The sequence below is a fragment of the Cavia porcellus genome, unplaced genomic scaffold (genome assembly GCF_034190915.1).
Source record: "Cavia porcellus strain 051 isolate PalLab524CR breed Dunkin Hartley unplaced genomic scaffold, mCavPor4.1 scaffold_20, whole genome shotgun sequence".
Lineage (NCBI taxonomy): Eukaryota > Metazoa > Chordata > Mammalia > Rodentia > Caviidae > Cavia > Cavia porcellus.
Window position 1 is genome coordinate 32,732,900 of NW_026947503.1, and position 20,557 is coordinate 32,753,456.

General features: G+C 47.0%; 1 protein-coding gene across 4 annotated transcripts in view; it reads right to left on the reverse strand.

Moving 5' to 3' along the window:
* Nucleotides 1-437: 437 nt before the first annotated feature.
* Nucleotides 438-20,557, reverse strand: part of Mapk4 (mitogen-activated protein kinase 4) — a 148,356-nt gene continuing 128,236 nt past the window's right edge. For all 4 annotated transcript variants that reach the window (XM_063231643.1, XM_063231646.1, XM_063231647.1 and 1 more), the window contains 4 exons: nucleotides 11,057-11,201; nucleotides 8,449-8,610; nucleotides 5,436-5,637; nucleotides 438-2,975 (listed from right to left, as the gene is read on the reverse strand). In XM_063231643.1, the coding sequence (XP_063087713.1) occupies nucleotides 2,279-2,975; nucleotides 5,436-5,637; nucleotides 8,449-8,610; nucleotides 11,057-11,201 (1,206 nt within the window). In that variant the 3' untranslated portion in view covers nucleotides 438-2,278. The remainder of the gene's footprint in view (nucleotides 2,976-5,435; nucleotides 5,638-8,448; nucleotides 8,611-11,056; nucleotides 11,202-20,557) is intronic.

Consider the following 20,557-nt stretch of genomic DNA (forward strand, 5'->3'; position numbering starts at 1 on the left):
TGAATAACAAATGAAGTTAGGGCTATCATGTGGACATAGATATTAGAGAGAGGTCAGCTTTACATTGGTAGAATCTCAGACATCTGTGGGATAGAGTATCGTTGGAAGGTTGGTTCCTCCAAATCTCATGATATTGGCATATTTGTGACTAGAGAGAAGGACCAGTCCTGGTTAGAGGGGTTGGAATCGGCTCCAGAATGGGGTTAGAGGTCCATGGTTATGGACAGAAGGCCCAAGTGACTCTGAAGTCACCTCCTGCTTGCCAGTCTTTGTAGAGTCCTCTTTCCCAGATTCCCCTCCACATATACCTTCTTCAATCCCTCAAACATTAGCCTTGATGGGTACAAAGAGAAGCCAGCTTGGCTCCAGTGAAGTAACCACTGTCAACCCTAGGAACAGATAAGTCTTAAACAAATGCAAGAATACATAAATGAATCTATGTTACAATAAAATTTTATTTGGCCCATCCTGATCAAGTTTAATAATGTTTAATAGATTTTTTAAAAAACATGAGTACTTATAAGAATCTCTGTAATGACAATTAGATATGAACTCCTGGTCAAGGTCAGCAGCTTATTCCTTTACCCAAAAAGTAAAGCCACACTCTAAGGACACAATGGCACATGAGGACTGGTGTACATTTCCTTTTTTTTTTTTTAAAGCAAAGCCTAAACTCTTCATATTTACATATTTTCCATTTAAAAACTGGTCAGCATGATTAATTCTGTTTTTAATATAAGTTTCTAACATGTTGCAGGCTTCAGTGTACAAAACAATAACTTGCTGATTGAATTTAAGGTGCTGTGATGTGAGAGTGAACACAGCCCAAGACCCACACTGGGGGAACCCTCTCCCTACATACTGGCTAGACTTCCTGTGGGTATCTTTGGGGTGCTGGAGGAGAGTGAAGAGATGGATACCAATGGCAGAGTTCCAGGGATTGGACTGGGGCTGTGAGTGACCCCAACCCATGCATCTGCAGAGGGCTTGAGTACTGTAAGCTTATGTTAGGGGAAACTGTTGTTGTCACCTTCCCTACTTTTCTGCGTTTCTTGCCACAAGTTTTCTAGTCCACCAGTGCTTTCCTTGAGGGTCTGCTCTCAGCCAACACTAAATGGATGGTCAAAATCAAGCACAGTATTAATGAGTGATGATAGCCCCTGGGTGAAACCTTCCCTCCTAACATGTTTGGTCTAAGGCAGGCACCTCATTGTTTTCCTCCAAATGAATGATTTGTTTGGAGAACTTCCTGTGCTGATGCGGGCTTAGAGAGGAGCTCTGTGAGTGCTGGGGGTTAGGGCGGAGGGATTCCTGGAATGGATGTCTTCAAACTCCTCATGTAGGATATCCACCGGAGAATGAGGACTGTGTTTTTGTGCATGTCAGGAAAGTGCATAGGGCGTACTGGAGGTGTCTGTGTAGGCCTAGGGCAATGCCCAACTTTACCCAGGATGCTACACTGCTCTGCTCTGAAACAAACATTTCAGATCATGCAGAAATCAGGCAAATACAATGGGAGTGGCAGATGAGAACGTCTAAGTATTTGGGGAGCCAGCAAACATATGCTTGGTGACTAGGAGAAATGATTCAGTTTCCAATTTAAGAATACAAGTAACATTGTTCTGAATTAAAGAATATTGAAGGATTAGATGGTAATGGACAGGGCAGAAACATCTTAGACCAAGTTTTCTGACCAAAAAAAAAAAAAAAAGCCAGTGACTTGGCAGAGGAAGACATGATATCAGGGACAGACACTGGTCCAGGGGCCAGGAAACTTGGATTCAAGGCTCACTCTGACACCTACTACACAAGTTGATGGCCCTAAACAAGTCAAATCACCTTGTTTCTCTGGGCCTAAGAGTCCTTTCTCAGCTGTCATTTGAGGCTGATAAGCCGGATGGCTTCACAACTGTGTTTGCAAGGTGCCTCTGCACCTGACCTCCCAGGCAGGGGATGCAGACTGTCATCTAAGACTGGGGTCGTCCCCCATGCCCTGCCGCTTAGAAAACACACGGTCTTCCCTTTGCTGGGAAAGTAGTTAACTCCTAGTCAGGCTCCTGTTCACACCTGCTCCCAGAGGTTAAAGGCTGGTAATTAAGGCAGTTTAAGAAATGGACATTCCTCTCGCTCCTCGGATCCTTCACGTGTTCTGCTAACCGCAAGGCAGCAGAGAGGGACAGAAGGGGTGATGGAAGTGCCAGAGAGGTGGCCCCCTCTGGCCAGGCTGGGCTTTTCTGGGGTGACCTCCTGCTAGGGGCTGCAAGTGCTCCCTCTGGCCTCACCACCTTTCTTTGGAGAAGGCCTCCGTCTGTACAAGGTCTCCAGGGTGTTCTGCGATGCAAGCGCCATTGAGGTCGCCCAATTTATCGTCTGGCAGGTCCTCAGGTTTGGTGCAGAGCTTCAAAGCGCGGGAGATAAACACGTCCAAATCAAACTGGGGGCTTGCGCCCCCATCGAGCGAGGCTGGGCAATCAGAGGGCAAAGGGGACAGGTGGCGTTCGGGGCCATCGCGGGGCGGGCTGGTGTTCTCGGGTCCGCCCTGTGTGCTCTTGACCCACTGGGCGATCTCCAGGAAAAGGCTGGCTGGCTCGTCCTCCTGCGCCTCCACATCTGTTGCCACGGCGGCTGTGGGAGGCGCACCTGCCGCCTGCTTCCAATGCGACAGATCTAAAATGAGCTTGGGTTCCGAGTAGTGGTGCGGCTTGTTGTCACGCCACAGCAGCTTGTCCAGGTAGGACGGCGACCCCACCTTGTAGTCGCAGGAGCGCCCATAGTCGGCCTCGAAGGCGCGCTCCATGGACGAGTGCGACTGCTCCAGGAAGCGCTCCGAGCTGCTCTTCGAGTCCTTGCGCGGGTCCACCTGCACATCCTCGGCCAGCGGTGCAGAGCCAGCTCGTGGGTCGCGCTGCACCTCGCTGGCATCCTGGCACCGGTCGGGTCGCCACTCCAGGTCTGACGACAAACTCACTGGGTACCTGCAAGGGTGTAAGCCAGTAGTGATAGGAGCGTCCCTGCCGGCCACCCCCCAGCTTTTCCCTTTTCAGCCCCTCCTGCCTGCGTCCTCCCAGCGCTCAGCGGAAGTATGATGGCACAGATAAATGTGTCTTGGGCTCAGCTAGAGGAACTGATTGTTCAGCTTAGTCCTTGTATTCTTTTTTATTCATTCCATGTCCCACAAATAATACGTGGGCACTCACTATGTGCACTCACTGTTGCAGGCAGTAGTGGATTCAGCCATCAGCAAAACAAAACCCCCTGTCCTTGCCAAGCTTTCTAATGGTAAACATCAACATAATGCTCAAATTTGATGGCTGGGTATACATATCACCTGGGGATTCTTGTTAAAGTGCAGAACTGATTCTGAGGGCCTGGAATTCTGGTCGTTGGGCCATAATTTTGAGTAGCCAGGCCCACCATGGCTTAGGTTAGCATCACATGGGGGGATTAAAAATGAATCAGCAGAGCCGCCTGGCTGCATCCCCAGCTCAATTCTGACTTGACAGGTCAGCGTGTTTGTAAAAACTCCCCAGAAGGTTAAAGAACCCTGCCCCAGTGGGTCTCTGGATTGGGTAGCACTGTGCATTGACACAGAGCAGGTGAGGCCTACAGAGAAGTCACAGACACCATCAGGAGAGGTCAGAGCTCCTTGGAATTCTTCCCTCTGCTGACTGCCCTGCAGCCCTGCAGAGTCAGCCAAGAGCAAATGAAGGACAGCTGGGCAGGCAGGTGGGCGGTCAGGTTTGGCTGAGCCCTCCCTCTTGGTTCCAGGAGATCTGTGCAGAGCCAGAATGGATGGAAAGGGAGCAAGCACAAAGGAGGCTGCAAGTAGTCCCTGCCCAGCTGCTTCCTGAGCAGGAGGCCTGGTATGCACACAAGTCAGCGACACAAGCCAAGGACATGCAGGGCTGGCTTTGTGAAGGGGCAGGCCTGGCAGCTTCAGGCCATGGACTGTGGTTAGAGAGGTGTGGGGAGAATGCCCATTTCCTGAGAATGCCACTAGGGTAGGAATTTACTCCTAGAACTCAGCACTGCCTCCTGCCTCAAGTGACCTCAAAACTCCAGTGATCTCTAAGAGGAAGAGTACATGAAGACCCAACGTTTGCTGCTAGAGGCCAAGTGCTGAGTTTATATTATTTTTAGTCTTCCCATCATTGCTTTATAGGTGAGGAAATTTGCATGCCAAGAGGTGAAGTAATGTCTATGGCAGCAAGGCCTGTAGGAAGGGACCATCATACCCTTTGTCATCTTTCTCCTTCATGCAGGTGTGTCAGGAGCGCAGGTATAACAGGCATAGTGTAGGCCACAGTTGATGGGAAGCAACCCTGCTACAGTTTCCGCTGGCTCCAACCCTCAGCCACAGCATGATTAGTATAGGGTGAACCTTGCTAAGCCAATGCTTGTGCCCCAAATTCTGTGGTGTGCAAAGGTGGGGGCGCTGTGAGGAAGATAATTCAGGGCAGGGCAACATGAGGGTGACAGAAGAGGCTCCATTAATCTCTATTTGCTGGCCACACTTGAAAACAACCATCTACAACAACAAACCAGCAAACCTGTCCAAAAATAGTAATGCTGCCTGGGCCCTCCTTAATCTGAAACCCATCATCTGTCAAATGACTAAAAAGGAGAAATTGCTCATCTGTCACTTATATAACTAGCTGTCACATCTCCACAGCAGCGGGGCTCCCGGTTAGGCCCCCTCAGAGGAGGAGCTGCAGAGCCCTCCAGTGCTATTTCTAAACTGAGCAGCGACTGGCGCTGCCTCCCAGAATTAGCAGATGGCAGTGCCCAAATGTGGAGCTGCCTTATCTAAGCACGTCAGAACAGGGACAGATCTATGAGATCATTACGTGCTCAGACAGAAGTGGTTTAAAAATCTGTCTTCTACCCAATACTGATTCAATGGTAGTAGCTTCTTGAGGACACTTGTCAAGAATCCTGAGGCAAAGCCTAGTTTAGCAAGGAAAAGTTTTATAATTGCTTAGCAGTATCCAACAGGCAAATAGTTTGGGGAGGACATCATAACATAATTACTGTATACATGATGCCAATCTCTTGACCCCTCTGAGCTGTAGCTTCTTCACAGGCAATAATAATAACAAAGCCTCTCTCACTGGCACTCTCAGGAGGTACAACTATGTGAAAAATGAGAATATTTGGTAATGGTAAACTGTGCATTTTTTCTGACTTGCATTGTTGCATTTGGCTTTTCAAAGGAAATCGCCAGTCTGCTACAAGGGCTCAGGGTGCTGGGGAGACCTAGGAGTGACCCTATTACACATGTGCATCACTTGCTGGGAGTGTCTAGGGATAACAGAAAGGTAGGAAGAACCCAATGGGCTATGCAATTTAGGAGACAGAGGAGAAGGCTACACAGGGTTGGAGGCAAAATGGAAATGAGAGGACAGGGGCATGTGGCTTCCAGCCCTAGATTATACCTGTCCCAGTTGGACAGCTGGCTCTGGTTGGTAGCCATCAGCACGATGTCGTCAATCTCATCCTCTATGCGGAAGGGGTGTTGTGAGGTGGGCTCATCCTCGGGGCATGAGTATGGACTCATGTAGGGATGCTGCAGCCCCATCTCAGCTGTCAGACGGTCCATGGGGTTAAAGGTCAAAATCTTTTCCAGAAAGTCAATGGCTGTGGGGAACAGAAGAGTACATGAAGGTCATGTATTATCTCTGAGTATGGTGACATTCTCTGCCATTTGTGCTTTTACCTTTGTTAAAAGCTGTTTTATCTCAAGCACAGGCTGGGCAGAGAAAGACCAGTGCCAGATTTAGTAATGAGCTCCTGGAAGAGGACCTGCACCCCAAATTCTCAGGTCTGGAAGGATCAGGCACTCCAGGGCAGGGCCCAGTTCCAGGGGCTCAGTTTCACTGGGATCCTCTGGAGATAGCATGGGACACAGCTCATGGGTGGTTTCCTGAGGGGTAGAGAAGCTGGTCACACCCTCACCCACTCCTTGGCATGGGTTGAGGGCTGCCAGAACTTGGTAGAGAAACTGCAGGGGAAAGCTTTGGTGAGCAAAGGAAAGGTGGAGGAGAGGGAGGGACAGCACCCCACAACCACAGCCCTTGTCTGAAGCCACAGCTCTTTGTACAATATGTGGCCCCTGTAAAGTTTAGAGGGAAAGGCACAGGCTTGATTAATATTCAAAATGCTGAGCAATCAGGCTGAAGTGCCTTGTTTTGCTAGGCAGGAACCTTTCAGTGGCTAAGGTCCAGGGAAGTACTGAGCGTGGACACTTGGGGGAGGGACACTCAGGAGTCTTGTGCAGTGGCTATTTGCCAACCAGCATGGGAGTGTAGAGTTCAGCAGCTGACGGAAAAGGCTGCTGTCCTTTTCCCTGAGCAGGGTGGGAACTCTTCTGCCTGAGCTGGTTGGAGGTTTGTATTACTTCCCAGCATGGCAGTCTTTGCAGCCTACATGGTGGAGGGAATGAACTAAGCTCAGAGCCTGGGCTGCCAAACCCTCTAAGGGTGTCCTCGCAGACCTAGCCTACACAGTTAACCTGTCCCTCACACCGGCTGAATCTCTTTGCAGGAAAAGTCATCAAAGATTCTTTGAAGGTCACCAGCATCCCAAGGGGCTGCAGCACAGCTGAGTATCCCTCCCTGAAGGATTGGTAAGCAGCAGTAGCTTTGATCACTCACTCCCTGAGGCTCAGGGTAGGTTGCTAGGTCTTGGGCTGCAGAACAGGAAGAGGACTCACCTAACAAATTCCCAGGACTAGAAGATCAGGCTCTCCACGGACAGGTCTAGCACAACAGGCCTGACCGAATTGTTCCTTCTTTGGGCCTCTGACCCTTCTCCAGGCCCCATTGCACCCAGATTTTAAGGCATCTTGCATATAATAAGGTATCTGTGCAATCTTTCTCTGGACTTATGGATTCCAAATGGGGCTCTGCAGAGCCCCAAGTATTCTGGAAGGATTGTTGAATCATTGCTGGAGTTCCTCTCCCCTGCTTCATACAGCACATGCCCCCTCCCTGCTTCACATATTAGATTTCTTCATCAGATTTTACTTTTTGTAAATGTATCAAACTGGACATGCCAGTGAGATCTTGAGGCCTGCCCCCTTGTCCTATGCTTATCATGTGATAGCCATTTTGGTTGCTGGCAGGTGCTGTTACCTAAATTGAGTTCATGAGTCACTGAGGGAACAGCAAGGCAGACTTTGGACCTCTTCTTGGCCTTTGGGTCCTAGAATGTACTGCAGAGGGAGTGGTTTTCAGAGACCCCCAGCTGGCTCCTCTGGCCTGGAGGGCTTGCGGCGCCTTCTCCTGCAGAGAGCTCACCTCAATGATGTTTCATAACCCCAAGGCCAGAGCCCATTTCAGATTACTTTTTAAGGTATGAGGCAGAAGGAGAACGTTTGAAGCTGGGCATTGGGAAGTGAAACCAGCCTGGCTTAAGGGGACACCTGGTCCAATACAGGACCAGGTCCAGCCAGCCCCTGGCCATTTGAGACCTCCAGTCCTGCGGCCTTCTCCAGTCTCTCAGTTTCACCTGCTGCAGGCAGCTTTGACTCCCTCTCACTGAACAGAGCCCTTCCCACCTGCCCCAGGCCAGTTGCTCTGCCTTCGTTGGCTCTCCTGACCTCCTCAAATCCTTAGATGCTCTACAGTCGCTGGACTGTGTTCCTTAATATTCATATTCATCTTTGATGGCTTCCCTGTCTTCTATCTATAATGTAGACTGTGTCATAGCCTTTTACTTTCTGTCCCTTATGCAGTTTTCTAGTAACAGTGGGTTAAGAAATGTTGGGGGATAACAGCGAGGAGCTTTATCTCCTAATCGGGGGTGTACTCTAATTTCTCCAAGGCAGTGTTCACTCCTCTCAGAACCAAGTCACCAAAGGGCTGCTTTGTCTGTGGTTGCGTGGGAAGGGATGATGTGGGTGACTCATCTCTGATCCAGAATTTCTGAGCAGTGAACATAGCTCTTGACACATGGTGGACTTTCTGTGGAGCTCCGAAATCAAAGTATACACAGATGGGTGGAGACTAAATTTATTGTGAGTCAAATGTTAGCATCCCTTAATCCCTGTATTGTCCGGGAAAACTAAGGTAGTTTACCAATTGAATAGGGGTCATAGCCAAACACATTTCAAGCCTTCACCCTGAGCTATATCCCCAGCCTTTTTACTTTTCATTTTGATAGTATCTCACTAAGTCACCAAGTGGCTGGGCTAGATTTGAAATTGTGATGCTTCTGGCTCAGCCTCCCAAACTGCTGGCATACAGGTGTGCACCATCACATCTAGGTAACCTGAAGCTCTTTGAGTATCAACACGCTGGGTTGTAGTTAGGGCAAATGCCCTCTGTCAGGGGGCCTTGATTTCTACGTTCTGTGCTCTACCCTTTTGGAGGAAGACTCCTGCCCCTCATGCTCCTGCCCCTGCCCTGCAAGGTCAAGTCAGAGCTCAGCCTCTTGGGATGCTGCTACCTTCACTGTTCACTTCGGGGAGCAGCTTGCGCAGCGGCCTCTTCACTTCCCAGGTGCTGCTGACGAAGCACGGCATGACCCGGAGCAGCTCGTCCTTGTCCTCTTCACGGATCACAGGGATGGTCTCCAGGATCAGCTGCATCTGCTCCAGTTCATGAGCTCCTGGGGAGACAGATGCCAAGTGATTAAGCGTGCTGTGTGAGCCGCTGCACACGCAGAAGCCCCAGTGTGACACCAGCTGCCTTGTGGGGGTGGCGGTGGAGGTGTAACGGGAGTAGGCAACACTGGGCTGGGAACTAGGGGACCTGGGCACTTGTTTTCACTCTGCCACTAACTTGTTGTGTGACTGGGGCAGGTTGCTTGCTGTCTCTGGGACTTGGCTTTGTCACATGTAGAAAGAATTTGAATCTAATGGTCTCTGAGAGGCACCTCCATTCCCCTCACCTTCTGGCCTCTGGAAAAGGCCCGTCTGACGCAGACTGGGTCATCCAGCATTAAAGTGATGGGAGCAGCCTGGCCAAGGGTTCCCAAGTGCTGCTTCCCATGTGCACACTTCAAACCACTGAAAGGAACTGGGTATGGTGGCACACACCTGGAATCCCAGCACTTGGGAGGCTGAGGCAGGAGTTAAAGTCTAGCCTGGATCACATAGTGAGTTCAAGGCCAGCCTCAACAATAACATGAGACGCTGTCTCAAAAAAAGAAAAAAAAAGCATGCTAATTACTGTTATGTCACGGTTATCTTGTAGTGAAACACTATGTTGCTTAAATTGTTCTGATCTGTTTTGTTATGTTGCTATGACCTCTTTTATCTCAATATCCTTTTATTTTTTTAATAAAAAAAAAGTAGACAAAGGATAACAATGAACTTTCCTTTAGTGTCCAATTAGGATTCATCCAGAAAATTCCCCAGGAATGACCAGTTGGGTCTGGGGTGCACTCTGCCTCTGTTCCTTAGGCTGGGGGTGGGGGGAGACAAGTTGTGCCATTCCGAATGTTGGGGACAGGATAGAGCCAATCATCCCTTTATATGCTCATTCATCCAGAAATTATGTGCTTCTTTGAACCAGGCTTCTCCTGACTTTTGAGAATGAACAAGAAGCTTCTCTTCCACAAGAAGCTTCAGTTTTTGTATGTCTCAGTGACTCAGCTCCTTTTCTAGGCGAACACTGACCATGGCATGAGCACTGTCACTGCAGATGCTGGTCCGAGCCATCTCCCTGTTCCCTGCTCTGATGCCAGGCTGCTTTCTCCCATCTTCTCTCTTTACCCTAAGTTTCCTTTCCACTTAGTGCTGCCTGAGAGATCCTCAGTCTATTCTCCCTTCTCAAGACTGTTTACCTGCACAGCCTCACTGCTAGGAACCCCAGGCTTTCAGAAGCTGGTAGCTTAGGATAAGGAGGACCCTCTCATGTCTTCCCATGATGCCCTGTGTGGCATTAAGCAAGTTCACATGCCCTGAACTCTTGCCAACAGTATCAGGGTCTATCCCAAAGGGGACTCTGGGGCAGCCAGTGAGCTCCAGCAATCCACATGATGAACCACAAAGCAGAAGCTTTGGTGGCAGACAGTCCTGGAGGCAGACCCAACTCCCCACCTCTCTTTCCTGTTCCTTGTGGAATTAAGATGATTACTGACACTTGGAAGGACCATGGCAGGGAACCCAGTCTGATGGCATGTGCAGGCTGCTGGCTCACAGCAGATGCTTAATCAATCTTGGCTTCCCTGCCTTCTGGAAGCTGGAGGACAGTGACCTTCCAGGAGAGAAGCGGATGAAATAAATCCATGTGGAAGATTTATGTCCTAATTATCTCAGGGTGATCCTTGGTGACAGATGACACTTGGGAGAGGCATATTTGCCCTCTGAGCCTACTAAATTACCCCCCTGCTGTTGGGATCCTTCCACCCTTTCCTTGCTGGGGGAGTGTCCTGCTGTGCCAGAGAGACCATCAGCTATTTGCTTTCCCTGCCTCCTGTGCAGTGTTGTAACAAAAGATACCAAACTGTGGGTGGCTTAGAGAGAGCCAGCATTTATTTCTGTTGGAGTCTTAGAAGTACAAGATCAAGGTATTAGCAGATTTGTCTGGAAAAGGGCTTGTTTCTCATGAATCACCCCTCAAGGTACAGCAGTACATGGTGGATGAGATGGGATGGGGCTGCGGGGGACTCTCTGGGGTCTATTTTATAAGGGCACTAAGCCCTTTGATTAGAGCTTCTACTCTGTGATTATCCTCTATATAATTCAGTGTCTTCAGTCACTGCCCTGATGGCCAAGTCATCTCCCCCAAGCCTCACCTCTTATTTCCCATTGGGTGTTCGGATTTTCCACATATGATTTTAGGGGGACATAAGTGTTCAACACATGGCAAAATGGGTTCTTGGCTGAAAAAGTTGTGCACTCAAAGGGCTAATTTTAGCCTTTAAACCATCTTTTTTTTTTTTTTTGCCAGAAATTACATTGTTACCGCCAGGAATTGTCTTAAAACCCAAATAAGTCATCTCAGCCATAGAGTAACATGGTTTAGGATTAGCATGCGTTTTGTACTCAGTTCTTTCTTTGAATACAAGGATACCAAAAGGGAAGGTCGTGGTATAGTTAGAAACTTACCAGCAAAAAGCATCCTCCCTGTGAGCATCTCAGCCAGGATGCAGCCAGCTGCCCACATGTCGATGGCTTTCGTATAGTTGTTGGGTGACAGGAGCAGTCGTGGAGAGCGGTACCACTTTGTCACCAACCCCTCTGACAGATAACCCTGGAAGAGAAAATCCCCCATCCCACTAGTCAGTGATTTGCAAGTTCCTTTCCTCCCTGCTTCTTTCGGTTTTCCCTGCCATGGAAACAGGGCCCCCTTCCTCATCCCGTTCATTCTCGCTCCTTTCCTCTTGACCTGGGAGAAGCATTAGTGAAGAAAGGTCAAAGTGGCTGGGCTTGGTTTGTCATGCTCAAGGGCTTGAGTGAGAGGAATCTTATGATGCCTTGGGGTTCTCCTCTACAGAGAAGGTTCTGGGATCTCAGTATTTTAGAAGGGAAGAGTTCTCCCATTCACGTTACTAAGCATAGTAAATTTGCTCACATCTAGTAAGAAGATAGATACGTAGGAGCCATGCTTGAATTAATTACCACCATAAATAGAGAAATGATGAGACATTAAAATTTCATTTAGCCAATGGCTGAATCTCAGAAACAGACACGCATTTGAAATCAAGCCATCTGCTTGGGTACTGATAATTAAAATTAGTGCTGCCACAAAGCCAGAAAGTAGGGCCAACTTCATAATGGGCACAGGTAAATGACATATGAAGTAGCCCTGAGCGACAGAGTGGTCACAGCTTCTGTTGGCCCAGGGGTTCTTGGGATTCTATATGGTGTCCTGTTGGGAACAGATGTTTTAGCCAGCTTTGCAATCACCTCACTATTGTGTATGGTGATTAAATAGGTGTTTTAAGCACAGATAAGAAAATATACTCACACAATTCAAAAATTATTGTCTGTACAGTTTAGAAAGATGGCCCAACAATGAAGTGTCAGAAATTATTTCTTGGATTCCCTAGAACAGCTTCCCTGAAGGAAGAAGACGGACCTATTTGGGGGATTAAGGGAGATGGCTAAAACTGAAAGGTTCAGGTGCATACCTGTATTACTGACACTGAGAGGTTGAAGCAGGAGGATCACAAGTTTGAACCCATCTTGGGCAATTTAAAATAAAAACTGTGGATGCAGTTCAGTGTGAAAGCACTGTGTTCAGTCCCCATTAATCAATCAATCAAAAGGGTGAGGGGACCCAAGAGGAGATGCTAAGGGCTGGTCTTGTTGTAATTCTCAGTTTGGCATCCAAATTTTCCTTTTTACTGGTGCATAAAGTATCACAGACCCAGGTTAAAACAGATAAAAAATTAGGAAGCCCAAGTTCCAATGAGCTTTTGATTTATTAAAGGTGAGATCTCTTCATTTTTTGGGCAAAGACACATTATTAAACATCTAAAATCTTCCGAGAGTCCCAAATTATGACAACAGCTCTCTTCACTTCAGGGCTTTCTTCACAGTAAGTCTCCAGACTTCTGGAAGGAAGGGATGACAGAGGAAGATAGTTGTGCAAGTGTGATAGTTTTTGGTTTTTATCCATGGTTCCTGGCTCATAACTCATAACTCCTTACCCAAAGTGGGTTAGAGAAACCCTAATATTCCTCCATCTTCCTATCTTGGAAGCCTAAAGAAACTCTCTGAGCTAACATGTTGAACAGCAGGTCATAAGACCCTCCTCCCTTTAGAGGGGTCTTGCTCCACTTAGTGGAAGGAGGAATGCTGCACAGAGAGGCCAAGAAGAGTCACCCTTGCTGGGTTTCCTTCCCAGCCATCATCCCTTTTGCCCAGGCTCCTTTCCACATGGCTGCCCATGCTTCAGTCATGGTCATGCAATAATGACTCCACAAAAACCTGAAGAGAAAGTTCAGAGAGTTTCTAGATAGTCAGACCCATGGGGTTCCATAGTGGGGCGTGGAAGCTCTGTTTCCCTTTCCATACCTCACACTGTGCACCTCCTCTTCATCTTCATGTAATGTCCTTATAATAATCTTGTAAGTGTGGTTCCTTGAGTTCTGTGAGACACTGTAGCAAATTAATCAAACCCAGGGAAGAGGTCATGAGAACCTCAGTTGGTAGATAGTTGGTCAGAAGCTCCAGACACCTAGATTTTCTACTGGTGTCTGACATGGGGACAGTGTGATGGGATCTGGTGCTATCTCCAGGTGGACAGGGTTAGAATGAAATGGATGGAGGATGCCCAGCTGGTGGCTGCTGTGGAGCTGCATGCTTGCTTCCTCCCAGCACCTTTGGGGTCACAGAAGTAAGTGATCTGTGTTGGGAGCAGACAGTGGGGGGAGTTGGCTTTTTCCTCAGCACACCTCAGCTTGGCCTCCAAGGTCTAAAAGAAAGCACTCAACAGTTTCACAAAACGCGTCTTTCTCTCTTCTTTGGACATCTGCACATGCACATTTCAGGGATGCACATCCTCAGGCTCACTGCCCTCCCCGGACTTCCCTGTTTTGTTACCAACACTTCACTTCTCTGCAGCATCCCGGCCCTCTAAGAGCACTAGACCATGTGCCTCTCACAGGCAGCAGCTCTGTCCTTCTGCATTGGCCTGCTTCCTGTCTGCCTCTTGGGAAGCATGACCACAGACACTGTGGAATAAATGAAAGGGAAGCTTGCTAAGTGTGAGTAAGAATCCTGTACATGGTCTGTAGGCCCTTCAGAATGAGGCGCCTTCTGAAGGAGCCCTGACCCTTGTCATTGACACACCTGACTTTATGGACTGTTCCAATTCCTACTTTCAAAGGTGAGCAGGGTGTTTACACAAGTTAATAGTTACTCATGTTTTGTCTTGTTCCAAAAAAGATTAGCCAATATAATTATTATGGTAGTTTAATGATTTTAAAGTCAGGTTTATTGAAGTACAATGTGCAGAGAGTAAACTTTGCCCTTTTAGAGTGTGGTTCAATGAGTTTTAAAAACAGAGAATCATGCTGCCATTATCATAATCACAATATTTCACATTTCCTCATCCCAAACAATTCCCTCATGCCCTCTGCTGATAACCCCCAGTCTCCAGCCACCACTATTTTCGGGCCCGTGGTTTTACTTTGCACAGAATGTTATATAAATGGAATCACAGGATGTCACCTTTGGAGTTTGAATTCCTTCACTCATCATAATGCATTGAGGTCACTCATGTTGCATGTACAGTAGCTTATTAGGAATTTAAATGTGATTCTAAAAACTACAAACTAGGCTACACTGTGGGCATCAGTTCTTCACTCCTGGGTGGGAGGGTTGTAAGGACAGAATGGCCCGGCTTTGATTTCCAGTGAGATAGTTAGGAAAAGAGTAAAGCAAAGATTACCCAGAGAGCAGGTGGCTGAAGGGCACTTTTCTGATATATAAATAAGCAGCCTTTTATGGAATGGATTGTTGAGTTAATCTGTCTCTGCAGAATCTAGGGATGGAGGAAAGCAGGAACCCAGGACTTCCTTCTGAAATACCTGCCTGGCAGATATTTCATGACAGGGCTATCCTTGGGCCAGGATCGAGGACCAGGTTGTAATACAAGCCAAGAAAATTCCTCCCTGGATCTTCCTGACTTTGGATGAAAACCAGGAACCTCCTGAATTTACATTAACTATAAGCTGTTCCTCTATGCCTACTTGCCCCTCAAGCTTTTTTTTTTAAATTTTATTTAAAAGGAAAAAGAAAAACAAAACAAAACAAAGCAGTATAAGGGTACAATTAATACAGAACTACAAAAAAAAAAAAAAAAGTAAGAAACCACCAGTTAATAGATTACAATTATCATCCTAGAAACAGTTGCTCAGGTCACAGTATCAAAGCATACAAAGTGGACATTCAAACAGTGAGACTGCAAACAGTTGTGTTCAATGATCCAACCAAAAACATTAATATGATATTTAATTTTTTTTGTGGAAACAGGGATTGAACTCATGACCTTGTGCTTGCCAAGTAGACACTTATGCCACTGAGCTAAATCCTCAGCCCCATTGCCCCTCAAGCTTTTTACAAAACATAAAGAGGATTTATGAAGCTGTTTCAGATGCAAAGGGGCAGAGGAAAATCTGGGAAGTTACAGTGGTTTCTGCTAAACCTTGGGAAGATGAGCCGGGAATAAACAGGATGCTCCGTTCCTGGGTATGGGCATCGGGAAGTCATACCGGCATTTGAGGGGAGCCCTGGCACCTGAGGGCAGGTGCTTCAAGGGTCCTCAACATGATGCTGGTGATCTTAATCCAAAATTAGTGTCTCAGCTGAGTGTATAGAGTAGAAGGGAATTTTTCTAGGAAAAAGAATTTTCTAGGAAAAAAGGCTTCAACAAGTATTCAGGTATGGAGATTCCATTTCCACAGAGCTCAGACATCAATAAGAGAGGAAATCCTTCAGTGGCCTTTCTGTCTCACTTGTAGGGTACAGAGGTTCAGCTCCACCTGGCTATGGAGAAGAACGTGTCTTTCAAGATCAGAGCTGACCTCCCTTAGAAGTACATGCCCATTGCCTGGCTGGCTGACAGGGAGTATCAGGCATGTGCACAAGTGCGAACTACTTGACTCTGGTACTGCAGGCCTGGTGGGGCTGGGCTGTTGTGTGAGGCCTGTAGGCACCATGCCTGAGAGCACATGAAGCTCCCACTCCTACCTTCTCTTACTGCCACTCAGCCACAAGAGGAAGGGTTGCAGTTGTTCCTTTATGTGGTATCTTTGCTCCTGCTATCTTGTCATTTGTCCTGGCTGAAAAGAGCCACAGAGACACGACTGCGGGGGTGCATTTGGATGAGTTTCCCTATTTACATCTTTCTGTGGGGGAGCCTTTGGTCCTTCTGTGGCCATTGCTCTCACCAGGCTCCTGGCTGTCCCTTTTGAGTAGTTCATGGGAAGCTCTGACTTTGAAAGCTTCAAAGGTGTTTGGAAAATAATCTAACAGCAGCTGCCTACACAGAGCATAATTAGGTTCCCTGACAGATCTGGAGAGAAGGTATAATTAAAGCTCTGAGCCCTCGCTAGCAGAGGGAGCAAGCCACCAGCACTCACGCCCAGCTGCCTGCAAGTTACTCCAGCAAGGTGGCTCTAGGGCCAACCCACTGCAGCAGTGCACTGGGTGGGTGTGTCAGTGTGGCTTGCCCTTCCGCATCTTTACCTGCACTGAGCCTGCTTTTCTGTGTCTGGGAGGACAAAGGCTGGAGGAGAAGGCATGGTCCATAAACTCTTTCACTCTTTAATGATACTGTGTCTCTCACAGGCATGGTGAGTATAAATGAGATAATATTCTTCCAGAGTAAAGCCTTAATCATTGTGGCTGTGTGTGGTTAGGTGGGAAAGGAAGAACTGTTTCTCTTATTCAATCAGTGTTTAAGGTAGTGCCTGTTTCCAAGATGTGGAGAGCTCTGACCTATCCACATTTGCAACCACAAGTTTTTGGAATGTGTTCTAGGAGCCCAACATGTGTCAGTCCCTATATGGATACAGAGGTGCAGGCAGAGATGGCTAAGATCACCTCACCTTCAAACAGCGTATCATTTCAGAGACTAAATGTTAATATGAAAAGGAGAGCAGAGGACCAGAAAGTAACCATGATCTACATTAATGTGGGAACTATTGTGTGCCTGGGCCCGTTAGCATTTTACAGAGATTAATTCAGTCAGTCTTCCGTAACCTTTCCGTAACCTTTTCCTGAAGTGGTGAAACACCTGTCCCAGGTGTGGGAAGTGGTAGTGGGTTCACTGGCACACTGCAGAAGCTCCCCACCAAGCTGTCATTTACAAAAGCTAGTGGCAAGACAGATGCAGCATGAGCCATGGGCCAAGAATGCCGAGGGTCAGAGAGGCATCTCTAAGTGAGGTCTACCCTGGTCTTGAGGGACCAGAACATTTTAGATGCTGAAGAACACTCGAGGTGGCCAAGGAACACAGTGTGTGTAAAGGTGGGGGTGGGTGGGAAAGAAGACCTAGAATGTACCCAGGAGACTCAAGGACAGATGACAAATAGGGGAAGGCATTAAGGAGAATAACTTTTGTTCTGAAAGTCAATGCTCCTCAAAGTTCTCTGCATCCAAATTAACGGGAGGGCACCCAGAAACGCTTTGGCCTATTCTCACTTGGAACAAGGTTGGGAGGGTGATGGCCCCAGGAGCCTGGGGTGGAATCCCTTCTGTTCTTACTAGTGAGAAGGGTGTTGGCAAAGCCAGGTAGTTTCGGGCCCTGCTCCCTACCTCATCCCAAGTTAGAAAAGACTTGTGAGCCAGGCTGCAGCAAAGATGCTACGTGTCTAAACAGCGAGGGACCAAGAGGTTCAGATGGCCTCAGGAAGACCCCTGATACATACTTCCTTGGAAGGGAAGGAGACATATGTACTGCTGTCTGATCTAGGAGAAATGAGGTCAAGTCCAAAAGAAACCAGGCTATGGAGAAACTAAAACATTTAGCCTTGGGGGCAGTGGCCTTTTGCCTGGATACTATGATTCTTTCAGTCTCAGGCAAATCAGAGGCACATCACAAATGCATGGCAGAGACCCAGCATTTGTAGCCTGGAGACATGGTGGGCCACATGAAAGCCGCCTCCAGGATTTGCGAAGTTGTCATCCTGAAGAATAGCTAAACTTGTCTCTGAGGCTCTGGGGAAAATGAGAGCCAATTCGTGTGACAGAAATCTGCGATGTGATTATACCACCTAACAGTTATTGAGCTCCTCAAACTCCTGTTCTAACTACTTTACATCAATTAACTCATCTCATGCTCACAACTGCCCCATTAAGTAGGGACTCTTAGTGTAGTCATTTTACAGAAAAGAAGGAAATACAGAGAGGGCAAGAAACTCTCTACAGTCACTCATGCTGTAAGTGGCACAGCCAGGATTTAACCTAGGTTTTGATCTGAATAAGAAGCTCTAACATCATCCTACAGAAGAGATCACTAGGGCTCTCCATGGGGGAAGTGGGCTCTGGTGATGGGCAGAAGGTCCAAGCACAAAATGCACAGCCCCACCCAATACCATGCTTCTGCTGAATAACCTAGAGTGTGGCTTTTCCAATTTGGGTGCATCGTAAATCACTTTCTGGACTTTCCCTGGTTAATTGCAGATTCCATTTCTCAGTCTGCTGAGATGATGCTGATGCTGCCTCACTTTGGGGCAGGTCCCTCACTGATCTCTAATATTCTGACCTGCCTAAGAATTTATTAGTTGCCTTGCTTATAGACTATGCAGATTTCTCAAGCCCAGAAGTGGACTGGCCTACAGCAGAGGTTAATTCTTTGTGTTAGAGACATTCATCAAAAGATCATTTAGAAAAACAGCACCCTCCCAGAGGCCCAGTTTAAGCAGAAATATATGGCCTCTCTCACCCCACTCTTCTCCCTCTGAAAGCATAGTTCTTCTTTGTACCAATCTATATACAAGGCATGTTAGAAACCTTTTAAACAAAGAGTATGGCATAGCCAAATAGCCTTTCTTATTGCTGACTCCAAACTCATTCTGTCAGACTCATATCCATGAGAACATGCGGCAGGGAACCACTTGAACTAAAGAAGGGAACACAAAATCTTAAAGCTCAGCTCACACCACAATCGCTGGTAATCATCGGGAACATTTCATTTATGCAGTTAAAACTGATATGGGTGAAGAGCTAGTTCAGTTAGATCAGCTGCATGGGAGTTCTTGTGAACTTCTAAGATATCTCAAATGCCATCTGCTTACCCACTCTCAGGGCTGCCTCTTCCTCCCTCCATGCCTGGAACATCCTGCTTATTGACATTCACCACTTCTTCCCTAGTTTCCACGGAAATAAGTGAAAAGTCCATTGGCCACTCCTACAGCCTTGCAGAGCCTTAGTGCAGCCACCAGACCCATGTGGTCACTTCCCTTTCTTTAAAAAATTATGGAAAAATTGCTTCAATATTTTTAGAGATTGTGGTAAAATATTGATAGCATAAAATTCATTTTAAGTGTATAGTTCAATGGTATTAAGTGCATTTACAATGTACAATCATCACCATCATCCATCTCCTGAGCTTTCAACTTGCAGAACAAACTCAATCTCCATTGAACAACAGTTCTTTACTCTTTTTTTCCCTGCCTGCCAACTACTATTCTACTTCTCATCTCTAGGAGTTTGATTGCTCTCAAGTCCTCTTATAAGGACAGGATTTATCTTTTTGTGTCTGGCTTGTTTCATATATTTAATGTACTTCCTCTTAAACTGCAAGACAGTGGACCAATGGAGTTTGGCTTTTTAAAAACTATTTTGTTGAAATGTAGTTATTCTCTAATTCAACTAGAACTCACTGTCCCAGATATGTACTTTGGACCTCATGGGGTCCAAATCACAAACTGTAAATCCTGGTACAGTTCAAACATGACCAAATGCTTTGTTCAGAAATGCACCAGGATCAGTAGCTCTACCACCACCAACCCTGCCAGGACCAGTGGCTGAGCTGGTTAGAGAGGTGGTTGGAGGGGAGGCTTGGCTTGGCTACTCAACACTCAGTTTCCTTACCTGTTTGTGCTACTGGGGAGTCTCCAAGGTCTCTTCTATGGGTTCTTAGCATCCTAGATTGCTGCATCACAATCAATAGTGACCTCTTCTTTTTTTTTTTTTTTTTTTTTTCCTTTTTTGGAAACAGGATCTTACTAAGCCTCCCAGGTTGGCCTCAATCTCAGTGCTGCAAACACAGGCACATGTTAGTTCACCTGGCTGCAGCAGCAATCTTTAAGTAAGGAGCCCTGTTGGATCAAAGTGATTAGTTTTTAATGAGACAGTGGCAAATGTGAGCTGTGAGCAAATAGCTTCTTTTAGGAAGACACATAATAGCCATAAATAGACAACTGCTTGCTGGCTTTCCAGGAGAATGTGGTGGCACCCTCAGGCAGTGGGTCGTAAACCTGCTCTAGGTTAGAAGAATTTGGGTACCTTCAAAAAATCCTGAGGTTCAGGCCACCTGCCATACCAACTGCATCAGAATCTCAGGGCTAGGATTGAGACATCAGTAATTGTTATAACTCCTGAGGTGATTCTAATGTGTGGCCATATTTGCAGTACCAGCATCTTGGAGATCTTTAGTTCACCTGCTTTGGAAAGGTAAGTTGTGTTTGGATGGTTCCCCAATTAGTGCAACTTTCTATTTCTAGCTACACCAAGATAAAATGAATCTTTGAGTAGCTTCAAAGGGCTTTCCCAGGTGGCTGATCCAGGGAAGTGAAAATCTACTGGAAAATAACACAGCAAACAAGAGCTAATATTTATTGGGAACTTACAATGTGCCAGGCACCATGCCAAGTGTGGCTTTCTTATTAGTGAATTTAATTATCTAAATGACCTATTGTTATGGTTTGGATCTGAATGTCTCCCCAAAGCCTCATGCATTCAAGGGGGGTCTAAATTTAGAATTTGTGATTGATTCAAGGTCTAATGCTGGGATTAAGGGTTGAGTGCTACACCCAGTTCGCACACAATATAGGTGGCAGAAAGTGGATTGTTTCCTTCTCCTCCCTAGTGCTTTTGCTATCTTCTGACACACGAACTGTTTCTCCTCTGGGAGCCCCCTCCCCCAGGCCA